Below are 19,810 nucleotides of genomic sequence, written 5' to 3'. Positions count from 1 at the left end.
GAATGCCAGCTTCTATCGTCACAAAAAAAAAAAAGTTTGAATATACAAGTTGATGGACCCTCACCTTGCATTATAGACGGGTAAAGGAAATAAACTGCGTACCTCATTTAGTCTACAAGTTAAAAAGGGTTTGTATTCAAACACGAGTAATACTACATATACTCACACATTCTACTTCATTTTATACTCCATGCTTACATGTCAGTATTTGATTCATTCAAAAACATGTGGACCACAATTTTTATTACTTTTTCTTCATCTTCTTCCAATAAAATCAAGACATGTGACGAGAATTTTACTACCTTGAAGGACATATATCATTTTTCTTCAAACAATGTATCTCATGAGTGTTAGCAAAAAGAACAAATTTAACTTATTTTGAGTTAATTAAATAACTGAGTTGTGCAAAAATGAGAAAAAAGTTGTATAACAAAGTTTTGGGTAAAACAAAAATATTAACAAAAAAGTTGGGGGGCAAAACCTTACTACTGTGATTATGTATAAACAGTAAGATTGAAAAGAGGGTACATTTCTGCTTCCCGCAGAGTGGAGATTTTCCGCGGAATCACAGGGGTTTTACCAAAAACCCTAAACCCCAACAATGGCGCAGTCCACTCGCTCCTCTGCTTCAAGGCTGCTCTACACAATCTGCTCCTCCTCAAAAACAGCTCTGTTGAAGCCTCAATGCCCGGCCCCAACTCCTATTGCGGCTCTTCTTGCCGGGAACTTCCAGCTCCGCCACTTCTCTGCTGGCAGTGCTGCCGCCACTCGACTGAAGGAGGAGAAGGAGGCTGTGTGGAGAGAGTCACTGGAGAGGGTTCGGAACATTGGAATTTCGGCGCATATTGACTCCGGGAAGACCACGCTGACGGAGCGGATACTGTATTACACGGGTCGGATCCACGAGATTCATGAGGTCAGAGGCAAAGATGGAGTTGGAGCTAAGATGGATTCCATGGATTTGGAGAGGGAAAAAGGGATTACGATTCAGTCTGCGGCCACTTACTGTTCGTGGAAAGACTACCAGGTGAGGAAGTTTATATAGTTAGTTTCATCATTTCAGTATTTTTGCTTCACATAAAGTCGTTTTTAATTTCACCGAACTTTTAATTTGCTAGAGGTCTCCAGATAACTGGAAGATCTTTTGATTTCCTATAGACGATCTTCTGGTCATTGTCTCAATGAGGTTTTGTTAACACAGCTATATTCTAGTAGTAGTAACTTCACTAACTTCCTTGTTAAGATCCTTGGTAACTGGAAAATGTAACTTTGAGTGACAGGGAGTCTCCTGGACTGTTGTTGTTATGTTGTGGTATTTTGCTTATAGACTTGTCTGGTACCATTGCAGGTGAACATAATTGACACTCCAGGTCACGTTGATTTCACCATTGAAGTTGAGAGGGCTTTGCGTGTTCTTGATGGTGCGGTTCTTGTACTCTGTAGTGTTGGCGGTGTGCAGAGTCAGTCAATCACGGTTGATCGGCAAATGAGAAGATATGAAGTTCCAAGACTTGCTTTTATCAATAAACTTGATCGAATGGGGGCAGACCCATGGAAAGTTCTAAATCAGGTTGGTTAATGGTTATGCCACTGTTAAAGTGTTCTTTTGGAAATTTTGTTTCACGCATGTTCTTACATCTTTGTCTTGCATTGTAGCTGAAGAAAATCAATATGTTTTCCCATGGTAGTGATTCTAAGAGTTAACATTGGAGAACCCATTTGCATAGAAACTAAGATGTACAAAAGTACAAAATAATTACTGTAAAAATTAGGAATTTAGGATTAGAGTTCCTATGGGTTCTCAGAGAATTATCATCTCTCTCAATCTGTGTGATGTGTGTGCTTTTATACTTATGTCAGGCTTATATAGACACCAGAAATATCAATATCCATGCTCATATGTATTTAATTGAATCTGAATCCTCATTGTAGAAAGCTTTCTGTTTGCTTTCACTTGGATTCTTTCTAGCAATCATCACTATACTTTCAAAGTGTAAAACCTTTTTGTTGGCGTCCTAACGGCTCGTTAAACTTTGCTTACCATATAGGCAAGGTCCAAGCTTCGGCACCATGCTGCTGCAGTGCAAGTTCCAATTGGGCTAGAAGATGACTTCAAGGGTCTTATTGACCTTGTGCATATGAAAGCTTACCACTTCCACGGTTCCAGTGGGTCTGTCTCAATTCTCAGCCTATTGACTATACTTTTCTCAATAAGAGAAATATTGTTTTGCATTATTATTCTTCTTCACTTGTATTTGTTACCTTTTCAGTGAGAAAGTTGTCACAGAAGATATTCCTGCAGATATGGAAGCATTTGTTGCTGACAAGAGGCGTGAGCTTATTGAAGCAGTGTCTGAGGTTGATGAAAAACTTGCTGAATCATTTTTGAGTGATGAACCTATATCAAATGATGATCTAGAGGTATGTGGACAATAATCATTCTTTCTTTATAAAAACATTAGCATCATTTAGTGTTATCCTTTGAACCATTAGCTGTTCCTCCTGGAGCATTGTATGACATTCTAAATGATCTCTCTAAAATGATGTTTTACTGATCTGCCCTTATTTTTCAAACTGTCGTTGCACTTTATTGTCATTCTTATTGACATAGTTCTTGTCCCTTAAAGAAAAGGAAGAAACAGAAACACTCCAGTGAATTCTAAACAGGAAAATAGTCTTTCACATATTTTTGTCTTAAAACTATTTGATGCTCATTTCACTTGTTGGTTGTCAATTGAATTATTTTCTTCTTATATTGTTAACCTCATTACTCATATTCTTGTCCCATCATTTTTACTTTGTTGGTTTACTTTCATGTGTACAATGCTCTGCTTCGTTTGACATACACTGTATTTTGAATAGTCTTCCTTCTCTTTGTTCAGGAGGCAATACGAAGAGCAACGGTAGCACGTGAATTCGTTCCCGTATTTATGGGTAGTGCATTCAAGAACAAGGTTAGCATCTATTTTGTTCCTCATGTTCTTTTTTACTTTATTTTTTTTTTTTATTATTTCTTTTCTATTCAATGGTTGTCATCTACTACGGTATGTACCAGTGTTATAACTTTAATCCAAGTGACAGGTGCTCCTCATATCCTTGTGCTTTATTACTCCGGTAACAATTGTCACTATCATGGTTCTGATTCAGTGCCATGATTTGGCCCAAATGGCTGACAAATTCAGAAATAAAATTTGGAATGACTTGTATTCTTCTGATTTTTTAACACAATGAATCATATTTTGCATGGATACTTAATTTTTCGGAAGTCCTTGGCAATGCTCTCTTCTATATGTTTTATTTGTAGAGGGGTGTATACTGTTTCTCGCAGGGTTTCTTTTATGACTAGCTGCCTGGCATTTTTTAGAAGTCTAATTAGCTTATATGTCTTTATTCAGGATGAAGTGATTTTAAAAAAATTACATTTCATGCTTTCAGCATTTTTACCTTTATATTTTTAGTTGGAATTTAATCTTCAATTCTAGGGTTTTTCTGATATCATGTTGTAATTGATATTCTGTTTGCTGCTTACCAGGGTGTTCAACCTCTTCTTGATGGTGTTCTTAATTATCTCCCTTGTCCAATTGAAGTCGGTAACTATGCTCTTGATCAAAACAATAGTGAAGAGAAGGTAACTTAAACTGTTACTTCATCAATTTCTTTTGTCTTATCATTTTTAAAAAAATTAAATCAATCTAGGAACTGACTTCTCTGCGGATTAACTGTTGGCAGGTTATGTTAACAGGAAGTCCAACAGGCCCTTTGGTTGCCTTGGCTTTCAAATTGGAAGAAGGCCGGTTTGGTCAGTTAACATATTTAAGGTATGTGACATTTAGTGCATTAAATATATAGTTCTGCAATCTTCCAATCTGTGCAGTATAGTGTCACCCCTCCATGATGACTGAGCAAGTTACATGTCATTTTCTCATGAAGAATTTACGAAGGTGTCATTAGAAAGGGTGATTTCATGATCAATGTGAATACAGGCAAGAAGATCAAGGTGAGTCCAGAAAACATCATAACATTATGATATTCTATTGAATATTGACAAAATTCTCAATTTTTGCTCTATTTCATGGTTATCTTATGCCGTTGATATTCAGTTTCTAGATTTCCAGCTTAGTTCTATTACAATTTTTTTTTTCAGGTTCCTCGCTTGGTACGGATGCATTCAAATGAGATGGAGGTTTGTCATTACCTATTTTGTTGAAATTTGTATGATTTCAGATAAAACAGAACATTCTGCTACTGTACTTGTCAATTCAATATTTCAATTACACTAAAAACCATCAAACACTCTTCAGGAATATAAAAATATTGAATAGATATGTTTGTTTCTTGCTTGAAAATTGAGTGTCAGTATCTTATATTCCGATAGTTATATGTCTGTTACATGCAGTTCACCCATTCTTATGCCTTTGATTGCAATTTAGGACATTCAAGAGGCACATGCCGGACAAATAGTTGCTGTATTTGGTGTAGATTGTGCTACAGGTACGTAATCCAATGTGAAACCTTCCTTTTTTGGTACTTTCTCCCCTTGAATTAATAAAGTTGATGTTTTGCTCAGTAGCCTATTATAGTTCTATTCTTATAATTCTATCTTCTCTAAATTATGATTTGTCATCAGGGGATACTTTTACAGACGGATCAGTTAGGTACACTATGACTTCTATGAATGTACCTGAACCAGTGATGTCATTAGCAGTTTCACCTGTTTCTAAAGATTCTGGGGGACAAGTGAGTTGATACTGTATATTGTATAAATATGCTTTCTGTTTGAATATGCCCAGGTTGCTTACTCGTGTTACTGCTTAGTAGTCAAAGAATACTGATGTTGTACACTTAATTGACAGTTCTCAAAAGCTTTGAATCGCTTCCAGAAAGAGGACCCAACATTCCGAGTAGGTTTAGATCCTGAGAGTGGCCAGGTCAGTATTTTTTTGCACATTTTACCATGTCCGAATTAAAACTTATTTTTTGGGGGGAAAATGCATTATTTTTAACATCTCAATGGTTTCATCATCAGACAATTATCTCTGGAATGGGTGAGCTGCATTTGGATATATATGTTGAGCGAATCCGAAGAGAATACAAGGTTCACATTCAAGCATGTGATAGTTGGTGCTGACCCTAATCTTTCAAATCACTATAATAATTGTGTTGTTTGCGCTTGTTAAAGGTTGAAGCAACAGTCGGAAAGCCTCGAGTGAACTTCAGAGAGACTATCACTCAACGTGCTGACTTCGATTATTTACACAAGAAACAAAGTGGTGGACAGGGTCAATATGGTAGGGTAACTGGGTAAGTATTGATTTTTTGCCTATATGTGCATTTTTTGGGTTCATTTCACAAAGTATTGGCAACTTCAGTTTCTATCTTCACTTCCCAAGAGTTTAGGAAAGTAATTTTGCATTCTTTGTATTATTGTTATCTTAATTTTATTTATTTTTTCAATATACAGGTATGTGGAGCCACTTGAACCTGGGTCCTCAACAAAATTTGAATTTGATAACATCATTGTAGGACAGGCTATACCATCAAACTTTATCCCAGCAATTGAGAAGGGCTTTAAGGAGGCTGCTAACTCGTAAGATTCTGCCATGAGATATTGAGATTGGACTATATTAATTATACATGGAAATTTTGGTAGAGGATTAAGATTGCGTAAGTCATGAATGGTGTATTGTAGTGATTGCAACTTGGCTCTTGTGTCAGGGGTTCACTGATTGGTCACCCAGTTGAGAATATTCGTGTTGTTTTGACGGATGGTGCTTCACATGCTGTTGATTCAAGTGAACTTGCATTCAAACTAGCAGCAATCTATGCCTTTAGACAGGTGCTGCATTCATTTTAATGATGATCTGGAGACAGTTGTGCTCTTTTCTCAATACCATCTTTTTATGCAATTACTCCTTTGCCCACCTAAAGACAAGGAAAATGCAAATGTTTCGGTTTTTTTCCTTAGATGATATTTGTCTATGGTGGCTACTTCTCCCTAAACAATTCTCATTATGTTTTCACCAACTTTCACCTTATATTCCAGTGTTACACAGCAGCACGGCCTATCATATTGGAACCTGTGATGCTTGTTGAAATAAAAGTACCAACAGAATTTCAGGGCACTGTTACTGGGGATATTAACAAGTCAGTACCTAAATACGGAGTAGTTACTTTGGGATTATGTTTGTCTGGAAACCAACTTTTTAATTTGTGTAACTAATTTTTTATTTTTTGTGATGCGACAGGAGGAAAGGTGTCATTGTTGGGAATGACCAGGAAGGAGACGACTCTGTCATCACTGCTCATGTATGTACAGATTTCTTAGCTTGTTTTCACATGAATACTGAATCTTGAAGCTTGTAGAACTTGCAATATCGAGATTCGTATTCCACCTTCACCTGATGTTTGAAACTTCACCAAATTTCCTCAGTTCAAATCACTCATTCTGGGTTGTGTATTCTTATATTTTCCTTCAGGTTCCTCTCAATAATATGTTCGGGTACTCAACTTCTCTTCGGTCAATGACACAGGTGAGAAATCAATGGTTCCATTTTTATTTTCCAAACATACGAGATAAGAAAGAGTGTTAGCATAAAGACATCATTTCATATCAAATAAAGGTTGATAAATATTTGAGCGTAATGTGTTGTGTGTAGGGAAAAGGTGAATTCACAATGGAGTACAAAGAACATTCGTCAGTTTCCCACGACGTACAAACACAACTGGTTAACGCGTACAAGGCCACCAAAGGAACCGAATAGATAGCGTGGTTTTCAAGTGCCTACCTTTCATTCTTTGCCAGAACCATATGTTGCTCTAGGTGGATTTATGACAATTTAGAGTTTGGGACCGAAATATGGTCTATGAATTTTGATAACATCTCCAAAATATATCTTCTTTTTATTTATATATTATAATGATCATGAATCAAACTTTTAAAGATTCATGTATACAGCAGATGTATGCAGCTACTTCACTATAAACAGTGTGATTCATATAACAAAATAATTCAAAATAAAAACTACTTTGCTCATTGTTCTTGTGCTATTTGATGTGTAGATAATTGCCTTTTGTTCTGTTTGTGAATCAGTTAGCATAGCAATGTTCGTTCAGTTAATTTAGTTAATAACTGAATTTGTAAGTCGAAAGAATCAAAATTTATCAGTTTGGTCAATTAATCAAGTTTTTACCAAATTGTGTACCCCAATACAGAGCAAAGATGAAAATAGGAAATATGAAACTTCACATTTCTATATATACTTTTGCCAGTACACACTACAGAGCAAAGATGAAAATGGACAATAAAAAGCCACATTTCTATATGGAAGTTGGTACCACCAACAGGCAACAGGTAAGATATTATTCTGAGACAGCAATAGAATGATCAATCTGGAGAATAATCGGGGATGCTTTCTGACTTTCCTCGTTCATTCCTAGCTAAGCAGGAAAAAGAATAACAGCATTTCTACGCGAGGGTAGGGGGGGCAACATGCGTTTTGCCTAGATTAAGGAAACGGTTCGCGTTGTTGTGTGGGTAGATCCAGGTCGGGTTCAGATACCGAGAGTGGAGAAAAATACTGTTCTACCATATCATTAGATACATGATCTAAGCTTGGAGGGTCCCACTGCATGGTTTTGAAATGCTAAGTTAGACATATATATAGTGATAAAAGCATCCAAGCAAAGTGATTTACCTTAGGTGTAAGATCTTTATCCACCAATCGTGCCCGAACACCCTGATAAGAAGGCAGAAATATCACGTAGGGTAGCAAATATCAATGGAATTTAACCGAGGGAACCACAGATGTTTAGTACTTATTATACCTCACGGAAATCATTAGTAATTTGTCCAGAGATCGCTTGAACAGTCATGCGATACTCACGAATTAGGCACTGGTCAAAAGTTTGAAATCTACCTTCGCGTATCTGGTAGGCCAAAATTAAGTGGACACACCCCCTCAGTTCATAGATGCATATACTTGAGATACAAATAGTGTATCTACCAAAAACCGAGAGATACAAAGCTAGTGCTGGGAAGACTTACAGATCTCAAAGCGACTTTCAAACTCAATGGCGAGGCTTCTTTCAGTTTCTTTAACACTGAAATACACCACTCATCATTCGTCCTGCCTGCCTCTCTTTCCTAAAAATAATTGACTGCATTTAAGTATCGCTTTAAGATTTATTGATAGTGCAGAAAATACAAAAAAAAAAAAGCTGCAGCTTATGTTTGACTATCTTCTACGTTCTCATTGAAACATAATTCAATAAGAAGACATCATTTTAGCACATTCTGAATGTCCAAAATGATTTATGCAGCAATTTCTGTATTAAAAAGTGTAGTTAAATACACGGTAATAAAACCAAAAAAAAAAAAAGTGCCGTTAACTCACCAAAGCATCAATAATTTCCTCTACAGTGTCATGGCTGAAACATTTATCAACAGTTCTGATCCTAATCAAATGAGTAGAATTAGCATAATAAGCACAACGTTATCATTCGAAAGCGAGGACCTAGTACGAGGGAAAAAAACTTCGACAATAAACTGAGTTAGGTGTTGCAGATATGATGATTAAATACGCCAACACTAGACTAATCAATCTTTGAACGCTTCTAAAATGCTGGACCATTTTGCCCCTCCTCGCCAGGCCATGCGACTGACCTTACAAAACAGCCAACTTTTAAAGAGAGATTGAAAGACGATTGCAATCTCATTGAGAGGCGGCCCCCCGCACTCTTAGCACTTAGCAGTAACCGCTATGATACAGATTTATTACGAAACAGTTCCCAGCAAAACAAGGAAAAGAAATACCTGTGCATTACACTTGTTTGATGAGGAAGGGCAACATCTGCGAATCTTGCCAAGGAGCTGTCAATTACAGTAGGATCATCGGTCTCTAAATTTCCAAGATGTTCCTCAATTAAATGCAATCTCTGAAATTGGAAAGAAAAATTGACAATTTGAAAATGTTAAATAACCAAGAAAGAAATAGGTAATGAAAAATAGTGAAAATTCAAACAAAACTAACTTCAACGACGGTGTAGTGGGTTGCAAGCCCACACGCCATCATTTCGACTCCACTGAGCTTGTCTCCAGTTAAGCCCAGGTATTCTCCTGCAAATATAGTTTGAATCTGTTGTCAAGTCGGTACTGAAAAAGACTTACTCTATCGAAAACAGGATGCACGCTTTTCTTCAAGAAATCCAAAACATAAACAACACAAACCAAATTACATTGGCCACAGGAATTACCTAAATAACCAGGGAGGTGTGATAGGTGAAAGGAGGCCCCGGCATCTGGATGAAAACCAATTAAAGTCTCCGGAGTGGCAAAAACCTGAGATATTAGGACTCTTGTCACGTTCTCTTGATTGTGAAGAGCAACACGACTCAATGAAAGTAGAGATTAACATAATAGCAGTACAAGTGGAAGGATGCAAAATGAAACTTAATAATACTGATTAGTTTCCCTAACCCGACATGACCAAAGACTGAATTATCAACACTTGATGTATGTAAAGGAAAAGACTAAATCTATCAGTTCCATACAGTTTTATCCGTTGCAACCCGGAATGTTCCCGGGACTGAAACACCAGCCCCACCACCCATGGTAATTCCATTCAGAAGAGCCACCTGCACAAGTAACAATGCACTTATACCGATAAAGTGATAACCGAGCTTCATGCCAAGAAACGCCTGCTCCAAGGAAATGACAGTTCATAATTGGGAGTATTGAACAAGAATTGGAATTAATGCACCAAATAAAAAAGTGAAGAGCACAGTTCAATAACAGAGTTTAGCTAAATCACGTCTACTCCAGATTACGAACATATTACCATATCACAGAGGAATCATACTTACATGTGGTTTCAAGTATGTGCCAAGAATGTACATAAATTTATATGCTGAACTAAAGAATTCTTTAGTCTCTTCAAGGTTTCCTATAACAATCCAATAGAAATAATGTAAGATATGCATCTGTCAGACCAAAAAAAAAGAAAACAATTTTGGAGACATCTAATACAAAAGGAAGCATCTTCTATCACCAATAGTAAATAACTTACCTGTTTTTCTTTTCGTCTTACCTTGTTTTATACAAAGTAATAATAAACAAAAATTTAAATTAAAAAAAAAAAAAAAAGACTTGGAACAACAAAAATAAAAACTGTACCTTGTTTTAACATATTATAAATTGCAACTACGTCACCTCCAGCACAAAAGGCCCTGCCTTTGCCCTTCAAATGTTTCAAAAAAGACTCATAATACTCAATAGACAATAGCCATAGCAATAAGCAAGCAAAACAAATCAACAGATAAAACTGAGAGCAACCCAGCCAAATTGGTCAAGCTATTAGACTTGGTAACCACAATGTTACAAGTTCTACTCCCAGTGAGAGTGAGAGTGACCTATTGGCCTTGCCGGCCAGTACGGGACAACCTAGGCTGTTTTACATCATTGTGTTCTAACTTCTAAGGTCACAAAGAGGGATTTATCCAACGCACACACTTGAGTAGTGGCTATGGGTTTCCCACACAAAAATCAATAGATGAAAAACTTCATTGATCTTGGCCACAATTCACACACTAAATTCAACAACCATGATCAATACCTTCATTACCACAAACCCAATACCCGGGCTTTCTTCCCAGCTTGTGTAAAGCTTCTGCAACCTTTCAGTCTACACAGAAACCACCAATTTTTAGAACAACAAAAAGGGCATCATCACAACCAAACCCACCCATCAAAACCTCATTTTTAGCCAATAATTAGTGTTGGGGAGCACACCATAGCAGCATTCAGAGCATTCAGAGCACTGGGTCTGTTAAGAATCGCAGTTCTTGAACAAGCTTTCCCCTCAACAAGCACCTGAAATCAACACCATAAGCACCCAGTAAACTAACACACACAATCACACAAAGGGAGAGAAACTAACAACTTCTTGGGGATCATCAACGAGCAGATGATTAGGGAGATTGAGGGTTCTTGTTTGCTGAGAAATGACGCCATGGCCGCGCAGAAAACGCCCCACAATCGCTGCAGATTTCAAGCGCTGCATTTTTTTCCGTTTCCCTCTGCTTATTCCGCCCTATAAACAAAACTATATATATACTATCCCACACTCAATCGCCACTCCACAGTCAAATCTTGTAAATCCATAGTGCATGTGCAACGTGTTACAACATATTTATGTTTTCTAAAGTTCTCTTTGAAAATTTATATTTCTACAAAAATTTAAAATATAACTATTACAATGCAATACGCGTTTTATAATACAACGTATTGACATTGAGGTTTTAACTATAAAATATAATGATATTATCGATTTAAAAAAAATTGAAATACATCTAAGTCTCAAAAATTTGTTACTACATTTAGTGAATTTAAATAAAGGATAAATTCAGACAATCTAACATAAAAAAATATCTTTAAAAAAAATAAAAAAGTAAAAATATCTAACTTCTCTGAAAGTCAACTAGTAAATATGTTTATATTAAGAATTAATTATACAATATGGTGTTATTATTACACAAAGTATTAAAAAAAAAAAAGATTTACTCAATGAAGCATACTCTTACTTATACTTGATAAATTAAATTAAAATGTGAATTGATTTTTTTTGGGTAAGTAGCTTAATTTATTTAAAAAAAATTACACCAAAACCCTATAATAATAATAATAAAACGAGCAAAACGTTGTTGTTTATTTATTTATTTATTTGTCTCCATAGGTACAACAGTTGTATTTTTTTTTCGTTTACTTTTTTGGGAAGGGTTAAGCTCATGTGATTATGTGAATCTTGCTTGCTCTAATGTCAAAGACTCAAACCACCCTAAAAATCAGTAGAAAATCATATAATTATACAATTTTTTTATAACAATTTGCAATCACTACTATGAATATATTAGAGATGAATTTGAAACAAATCGACCAGATGAGGCGGAGCAAGGCGAATCCAATTGACCTCAGAGCCCCGAGGCCGAGCCCAACGCTTGGCCTAGGGCACCAAGGCTGAGCCCCGAGCTTGGCCTTGGCCACCATGGTTGAGCCCCGCACACCATGCTCAGCCTTGGCTAGCTGGAGCTCGGCCGTGAGGTCAGGTGAGGCGCATATATGATCAAGTCAGTTGCAACTACCCGCCCTTTTTCATGCTGAGGCGGTTGAGGAGCAAAATTAGTATAAATGGAATCACTTACTTTGTCATTGCATCATCTTGTTTTCATCTAAACACGTATTGTACTATCATCAACACAATTTCTCTTGTAATTGTCCTACACAAATATCTTTCCTACTCAATATCTTGTCCTTATTATCTATTCTTTATTATAGGTTTAATTAATTCAGACCATCGGGGTTAATTTATTCCATCAGCTACTCTGGATAAACCCAGTCCTGTCTTTCGTTGTGCATTTAGTTGCCAGTGATTGACTAATTAATTTTTAGTACTTCATAATACAATGTTTCAAATTTAGATAACATACAGGATATATAATGACTGTCATCAATGTAACGTAAAGCTACGACTAAACTAACCCCATTGCACGTAGGGAATGTTGCAAGCTAATTAATGATGGATAAGGTTCTTTTCTTTGGAAAGAATATATGTTATGCTGATTCATAGCTTATGGGTTTTGTCTTTGGTTTCCTGTTTGCATGGATTTGTCATTATGCTTCTTCCTGGTTTCGAGTTTGCTTATATTAACGATGTTGTCGTGCTGTGGTTTAAACTGTAGAGGTTTCTTTCTTTCTTTCTTTCTTACATTTCTGCCGGCATTTCAGCGTTTGTTTTTCTTGGTTTTGGGTGGGAATTGAATGGAATATTTTCAGCCAATTGAGAAGCCATTGGTTTTGTTGGGCTGTGCATATTTGTCTTGGAAGATGATCAGACATATTTGGGGTGTCTTGAAAACGTTTGAGAAAGAACCTGTGACTGTTCTTGTCACTGGTGCTGCAGGCATGCATGCATAATTTTCCCTTTCCCCATTCATTAATTTTCCCGAATTTCGGGTTCCTGTTATGGAGTCTGGCTGTCACTCGAAACACAGTCATACAGAGTTTAGGGGTGGTTGCTAATTGTTGGGTGAAGGCCGGTGAACGGTCAAGTCCAGCATTCAATGGCTAGAAAAATTGTTGGGCTGAGGCCTAAAGGGTCAAGTCCAGCACCAAGTAGCTAGAAAAATTGCTGGGCTCTAAGACCTAAAGAGCCAAATCCAGCACCAAATGACTAGAAAAATTGTTGGGCTGAGGCCCAAAGGGTCAAGTCTAGCACCCAATGGCTAGAAAAAATTGTTGGGCTGAGGCCTAAAGGGTCAAGTCTTGCACCAAATAGCTAGAAAAATTGTTGGGCTGAGGCCTAAATGGTCAAGTCCAGCACCAAGTGGCTAGAAAAATTGTTAGGCCGAGGCCTGAATGGTCAAGTCCAACACTCTGCCTCTAAAAAATGTGGTTGTACAAGAGAATAAAATTGTCCCTTTATTCAGTGCTATAACTTTTGGCATAATAGTAAGCATTTAATCTTAACGCTAACTTAGTTTGTGACAGGTCAAATTGGGTATGCTCTTGTGCCAATGATTGCCAGAGGAGCCATGCTAGGGGGTGATCAGCCTGTGATTATACACATGCTTGATGTGGCCTCTGAGTCCTTGAATGCAGTTAAAATGGAGTTGATTGATTCAGCTTTCCCTCTTCTCAGAGGTTAGTCCTAGCTCGTACTTATCACCATCTTCTATCTTTCGTTTGACTCACCTACCTGCATTATGGCCCGGTTTTATTCATGGACTCAACTCCGCCCTGCCAAATCTCGTGCCTCGACCAACAGGCGTGGTGGCAACCACAGATGTCTCCGAGGCCTGCCAAGGCGTTAACATTGCGATCATGGCCGGTGGGATCCCGAGACGAGAAGGCATGGAAAGGAAAGATGTCATGTCCAAAAATGTCTCCATTTACAAGTCCCAAGCCTCAGCCTTGCAACAACATGCTGCTCCTGATTGCAAGGTAAATAACTAAATATATTAATTAATCAAGAATTTCCTGTCTGAAATCTTGATTTTGTATTATTGTAACATTAATCAAGAATGTCCTGTCTGAAATCTTGATTTTGTATTTTAACATTAATCAAGATTGTCATGTCTGAAATCTTGGTTTTAAGGAAAACCATAAAGTTGTACTATGGTTTTTTTTTTTATTATGTTACATAGGTTTTGGTTGTGGCCAATCCAGCAAACACAAATGCACTGATTCTGAGAGAATTTGCCCCTGCAATTTCTGAGAAAAACATCACCTGTCTGACAAGGCTAGACCACAACAGAGCCTTAGCCCAGATTTCAGAGAAGCTGGACATTCATGTAAGTGAGGTAAAGAATGTGATCATATGGGGGAACCATTCTTCAACTCAGTACCCTGATGCGAGCCACGCAACTGTGAAAATCGAGCGTGGAGAGAAACGCGTTGCAGAGCTTTTTGCAGATGACGATAAATGGTAACAGACAGCCTATACTCGATGCAGATCAAAGTATAGATATATATATGTGCTAATGGCATTGCTGTTTGGTCTTATTATAGGTTGCAGACCGAGTTCATTACCACGGTGCAGCAGCGTGGCGCTGAGATCATAAAAGTGCGAAAGCAATCCAGTGCGTTGTCTGCTGCAAGCGCGGTTTGTGATCATATACGCGATTGGGTTCTTGGAACTCCAAAGGTTGAGTGTCTGCAGCTATGAATTTTCTGAGAAGTTGATGTTTAATTAATGTTGTTTTTTGATAGTCCTATGTTCATTTCTGTGGTTGTTCTTTTGTTCAGGGAACATGGGTTTCAATGGGAGTATATTCTGATGGTTCTTATGGCATCCCACCTGGTTTAATGTACTCTTTCCCTGTTACTTGCAAGAATGGAGAATGGTCAATTGTGGAGGGTATATATAGTACCTAAAATCTCGCGACCCTAAAACTTACGTATAAGCTAATTAAGCTAACAGTTGATAAGCGGGATGCTAATTAATTATGCAAACTGTAAGGTTGGAAGACTGACTCTTGCAATATGTATCGCAGGTCTCAAGATTGATGCGTTTTCGAGGGAAAAGATGGATGCAAGTGCTAGAGAGTTGATTGAGGAGAAAGTGTTGGCCAACTCTTGCCTATACTGATGATAATGGGATTGTGTAAACACAAAATACACAATTGTACTTTGTTATAATTAAAAAATATGTTGAGATTTACGAAAATAAGAATTCAGTAATGTGCCTATGTTTACAGGGAGAAACAGTCATTTTATTAATTATGATGGTGTCCAGTTTGCAAGCATCATATCCATATGCAACTCTAAACATATACATGTACAAAATTATCCTAGATTCCCAGTACATATGAAACATACACAACAGAAATTAATAAAAAATCAATGTTCCAATGCGGCACATATTCGTTACAATTAAGGAATCCATATGTTCCAATCCAAGGAACATCATTAATGTCCCCGAAGCAGCATCATTATTATATTCTTCTCCATTATTATCCCATATATATCAGATATAAACTTTCTTTCCCTTTTTCAAAAAAAAAAAAAACTTTCTTTCCTTTTACATGTATATGTGGTCGGCCTGCAACATACCACGTTGTTCATACATATATTCTGGCCGGGTTCTTGTGCTGATGATCTGATTATTAGGTGATTCACATGGCCATGTAATGCAATTTTGTTGAATGATATGACCTGACAGTGTGGTTTTTGGACCACACTGGACTGGTATATATGATCCATTTTCTCTCATCTGCGAGCTCAGGTGAGTGGTTTAATTTACTCCATGTTCATTGATGGTGTCTTTAATTTGCCTGGAATTTTATGTAGTGGACCATGTACTTTTAATTTGGTTCTCATACCAAGTTTATTGTGGCCTTGTGGGGTGAATATAATGTGATTAGTCATATATAGATAGGACAAGACTTCTTAGATTAGCTATATTCAATTCATCGGGTCAATTCTTGTGTTGCTAGAGATATAGGCCGACTACAAACAAATAGACATTTGTAGACAAAGGGAAAAAAAGTGGCTTTCAAACAGAAAAAATGGCAAGTAACCACATTTACACCACTATTAAGGGTGACGTTGATAATTGGCATATGTGTGAGGAGTATAAATTACAATTTTTTCTTTAGTTATTGTAATTGTGTTAAAAAAAAAAAAAAAAAAAAAAAAAAAAAAAAAAACCTAGTGGGTGGGTGGAGGGGACCTGCATGCATTGAGACATGATATGCAACATAGATAAGAATACATCTAATCTGTTATCATATATAGGCAGTGTTGTGGGACTGTTCTCTGATGTTATTAGTTGTGTTGATGTATCCTAATTTTCTTCAGAGAAATAATGACATTGACAACTCCTCCGTAGCTTTTCCCTCCATACAGGTTAAACTTCATGCCATTATATTTGCTTAAGTTACTTATAGTTGACTTATAGTTGACTGACTCAAACTGATAAGACTGTTATGATTTTAGCGAATAAAAAACTACAAGAGATAAACTATCATAAGTGACTCATAACTGACTCAAACTAAAGGCAACTCACACGAAAAGTTAAATGCTTATATTGACGAGCAAGAAACCGGTGATATTTTATTTTATTTTTTTAAAAACAAACCGGTGATATTTTATTATTATTGTTTTTTAATTTCTACCGGATCGCTGATAAGATTTTATGACTATTATTTATAACTTTGGGCTACTATAGGGCTGAATTATTGAGTTGGTTCAGACGTTCATTTCTATTTCCAAGGTGTTGCAGCCCATCTTATTTTCTTTCATTTTTTAATTTAATATTTTCATTATATTTATACACAATATAGTGTGGGCTATGCTGCATAAATCTTGTACTATTCAAGTAATTTTATTTGACAATTTTTTAACATAGTAAATTATTAAGTAGGTCATGTAGGTAATGATTATAAATATTTCTAACTTTTTTCAGAGGAAGAATTAAATTTTTTGAGTGCAAATCAAATTGAATTTGGAATTTTGGATTACATTTATGAGGTTATCAAGTGATGTATGAAAAAAACATTTATGATTTTGTAAGTCATATTACTTTATTAATAATAAAAAAAATTATGAAAACAAAATTTCTACAACTAAATTTTATGATATGATTGACAGCAAATAATTCTAAAAATAAATGTATAAGACAAGAAAACAATTGCATATGGCAAATATTCTTTCCATAAATGAGCCCATTACAGTAAAAAACGAATACATCGAGTTTTTTTTTTTTTTTTTTTTTTTTTTTTTTTTTTTTTTTTTTTAAAAAACCAAACTTAATTAATTAAACCTTGAATACAAGAAGGAATAAGATATAACCAAACAGAGGGGTCAAATTGAAAGTTTGCAACTCTAACTAATGCATGAGTAAACTTGTCTGCTGATTTATGAATAAACCGAATAGACACTATTCAAAGTGTTGCTTAAGAGAAGAACATTCTCCTATGACACATACGCATAAGAGAAATCAGACAAACCATCACTGAGCAGTCTACAAACCATTTGACAATCCGAAAAAAATCATAATATTTCCCCATCCTTTTTCGATCATCCATATTAGGGCTTCCTCGATCACAAATGCTTTTGCATGCTAGATGAGGATCATTCATACAATGGACCAGGCAATTTTTGGAAGCCATAAAATCACCATTGATCGCCTTCACAACCATTCCATAATATGCTTCCTCCATCGCCAGAAAGACAATCGCACAAAACGAATTGAGTGCCTACATATTACAAATTTACAGCTTATAAAATATTTATACATAATAAATAAGAGTAACAAATATGGAAAATACTTCTTCTACTTCAAACTTGTACTCTCTCTTTCAAAATTTTGATGCTGACATTTTCCTTGCGCGACTCACGAAATGAAAATTACTTATCATTCTTTGCCACATCAAGGAGTGAAAGTGATGAAGTAGAAATAGAGAGTACATGTAGTATATGTAATCACGCCTTCTAATAACTACGCTTGACTAAATACACATTAAACTGCGTATTCGAGTGCAACTTCTACTTACCAGTCTGACCCTCATAACAGGTCAATTATTCATGACTCAGCTCGACAAGCTGACCTCTTATAAGTGGGGTCCAATCATTTTGGACTGCCTACCATTGTCGGAGCATTATATCATACCAGAGGTATGTAAGTATTATAACTAAAACGTGTATCTGGACCTCAAACAAATCTCTTATAACCTACTAATCATTCCCGAGTCGACAACTCACACTCTCATTAAAGAAATCTAACAATTATAAAATCTATACTTCCTACCATCATCGATAACGAAAATTAAACCATCATACATAACACATCAGATCAAGCGAAATTTCCACATATAATAATCATGTATGTCTTTGCACCAAATAAGAAAAAGACTAAAGAGGAGTACATGAGAAACACAATCTTGTTTAATTAATTAAATATTGAAAAAAAAAAAAAAAAAAAAAGGCCTCCCACCCGGTGGGGGCCGGCCCCGGTGGCGAGGATGCGCCATGAATGATTCTATCCACAAGTTATCGACCGAGAAGACATGTCCGTACACTAAAGAGTCAACGTCTGTGTCAGCCTTTTTCCCACCAAATGCTGCAACTACACCTCTGACGCACCTCTCTCTCTCCTCTCACCTTTTCTCTTTTCTTTTTGGTTTCTCTAAAAAAAAAAAAAACATTTCTTTTTTCAACCAAAAAAAAAGAAAAAAGAAAAAAGAAAAAAAACCACCATTTGTTTTTTACCGTCCCCCACAACTTCCACTCTCTCCGTCGCGCCATCTCCGTCCTACTCGCTTCCCTGCCCCGACACCCGTCCGCCAAACCACAGCGTTGCTGCATCTCCTCATTCCAAATCACAAGTCTCAAAGGGGAATAAAATATTTGTTTAATGCGTTGTGAGTTCTGACCCTAATTATAATTGACACGTTTAAAATAGAAAGATTATTTCATTTATATCTTATATAATTATTAAGTCAACAACATAATCACTGTATTGTTAAAAGTACATATAATATGCGCAAGGATTGACTTTCTATTAATAATTAATTTAAGTAACTGAAAATTGAAATAACTACGGAGTAATTTTTTAAATTCTGTAAGTAATAAACAACTATTGCATATGCCTAATTGTAAATTTTTATTGAATTTCCAACTATCAAGATTGTCACAAGAGTAATAATCAATCAAAATAATTAGAAAAGATTAAATTTCATACCCTATAAATCTATAACCAACCAAAAATAAAAAATTTCAAGCAATTCAATTATTTGTCCTCAGCTACGTGGCCAGTCGATTTTTTTGCTCATCCTATGTATGTAAGAGAGCACATCTTACAAAGCATCAGGTACAATTTTTAACGTATAAGGTATAATTTTACACAATATATAATATTGTACCGGAAAGATTTCATTTTTGATCTTTTAACTATTGTACATGTATCAAATTTGGTCATTGGTTATTAATATTTTCATATTAAGTGCATTATTATATAATTTGTATCACATTTGATCATCCGTCTAATTTTTCGATTAATTATTGTCAGAATTTCAACAAGAAAAAAATATATAATTTTTTTAAATGCAACCGCTATTCAAAGTCGTTTTGTGAGAGTATTACTAAACACTTTTACTTTTTGAATAAGATGTTGAAGATATTTGGTTGTAGTTGGAGGTAGCGAGTAGGAGAGAGATGGGAGTGGGCGTTTCGGCAATCGAATAAAATAGTGTGTCGTACGTAAGAGATACGATGAATCCATCTCTGTTTTCTTGCTGGAACTGCAACGTACCCTCT

The 19,810-nt window shown here is 36.1% G+C and overlaps 3 protein-coding genes across 4 annotated transcripts; 2 read left to right on the top strand and 1 right to left on the bottom strand.

Moving 5' to 3' along the window:
• Positions 1-519: 519 nt before the first annotated feature.
• On the top strand, positions 520-7,033 carry LOC116016904 (elongation factor G-2, mitochondrial). Its single transcript, XM_031257352.1, has 20 exons — positions 520-1,027; positions 1,349-1,570; positions 2,049-2,170; positions 2,271-2,421; positions 2,883-2,954; positions 3,533-3,628; positions 3,730-3,818; positions 3,931-3,997; positions 4,145-4,183; positions 4,431-4,491; positions 4,628-4,737; positions 4,854-4,928; positions 5,027-5,095; positions 5,180-5,301; positions 5,462-5,587; positions 5,716-5,836; positions 6,044-6,144; positions 6,246-6,306; positions 6,477-6,530; positions 6,657-7,033. Exons 1-20 carry the CDS (start codon positions 602-604, stop codon positions 6,759-6,761), a joined length of 2,289 nt encoding a protein of 762 aa, XP_031113212.1. The 5' UTR covers positions 520-601; the 3' UTR covers positions 6,762-7,033.
• A 187-nt stretch (positions 7,034-7,220) lies between these two features.
• LOC116017416 (3-hydroxyisobutyryl-CoA hydrolase-like protein 1, mitochondrial) lies at positions 7,221-11,097 on the bottom strand. The gene is made up of 14 exons (XM_031257999.1): positions 10,935-11,097; positions 10,787-10,867; positions 10,611-10,679; positions 10,172-10,235; positions 9,862-9,941; positions 9,550-9,633; positions 9,253-9,337; positions 9,030-9,115; positions 8,813-8,934; positions 8,394-8,454; positions 8,045-8,143; positions 7,825-7,926; positions 7,695-7,736; positions 7,221-7,625 (listed from the first exon to the last, which is right to left on the bottom strand). Exons 1-14 carry the CDS (start codon positions 11,055-11,057, stop codon positions 7,506-7,508), a joined length of 1,218 nt encoding a protein of 405 aa, XP_031113859.1. The 5' UTR covers positions 11,058-11,097; the 3' UTR covers positions 7,221-7,505.
• Positions 11,098-12,751: 1,654 nt separating this feature from the next.
• LOC116017417 (malate dehydrogenase, cytoplasmic-like) lies at positions 12,752-15,300 on the top strand. 2 transcript variants are annotated; one of them, XM_031258000.1, is made up of 7 exons: positions 12,752-12,953; positions 13,541-13,693; positions 13,818-13,993; positions 14,197-14,477; positions 14,561-14,696; positions 14,798-14,909; positions 15,046-15,300. In XM_031258000.1, the coding sequence occupies exons 1-7, from the start codon at positions 12,812-12,814 to the stop codon at positions 15,138-15,140; spliced, it is 1,095 nt and encodes a 364-aa protein (XP_031113860.1). In that variant the 5' UTR covers positions 12,752-12,811; the 3' UTR covers positions 15,141-15,300. The 2 variants fall into 2 exon arrangements, with proteins under 2 accessions (XP_031113860.1, XP_031113861.1); XM_031258001.1 differs by having other exon boundaries at positions 14,798-14,949.
• The last annotated feature ends 4,510 nt before the right edge of the window (positions 15,301-19,810 follow it).

This window comes from Ipomoea triloba, chromosome 4, assembly GCF_003576645.1.
Source record: "Ipomoea triloba cultivar NCNSP0323 chromosome 4, ASM357664v1".
Lineage (NCBI taxonomy): Eukaryota > Viridiplantae > Streptophyta > Magnoliopsida > Solanales > Convolvulaceae > Ipomoea > Ipomoea triloba.
The sequence above is the reverse complement of the archived record's forward strand: the minus strand, read 5'-3'. Positions and strand labels throughout refer to the sequence as shown.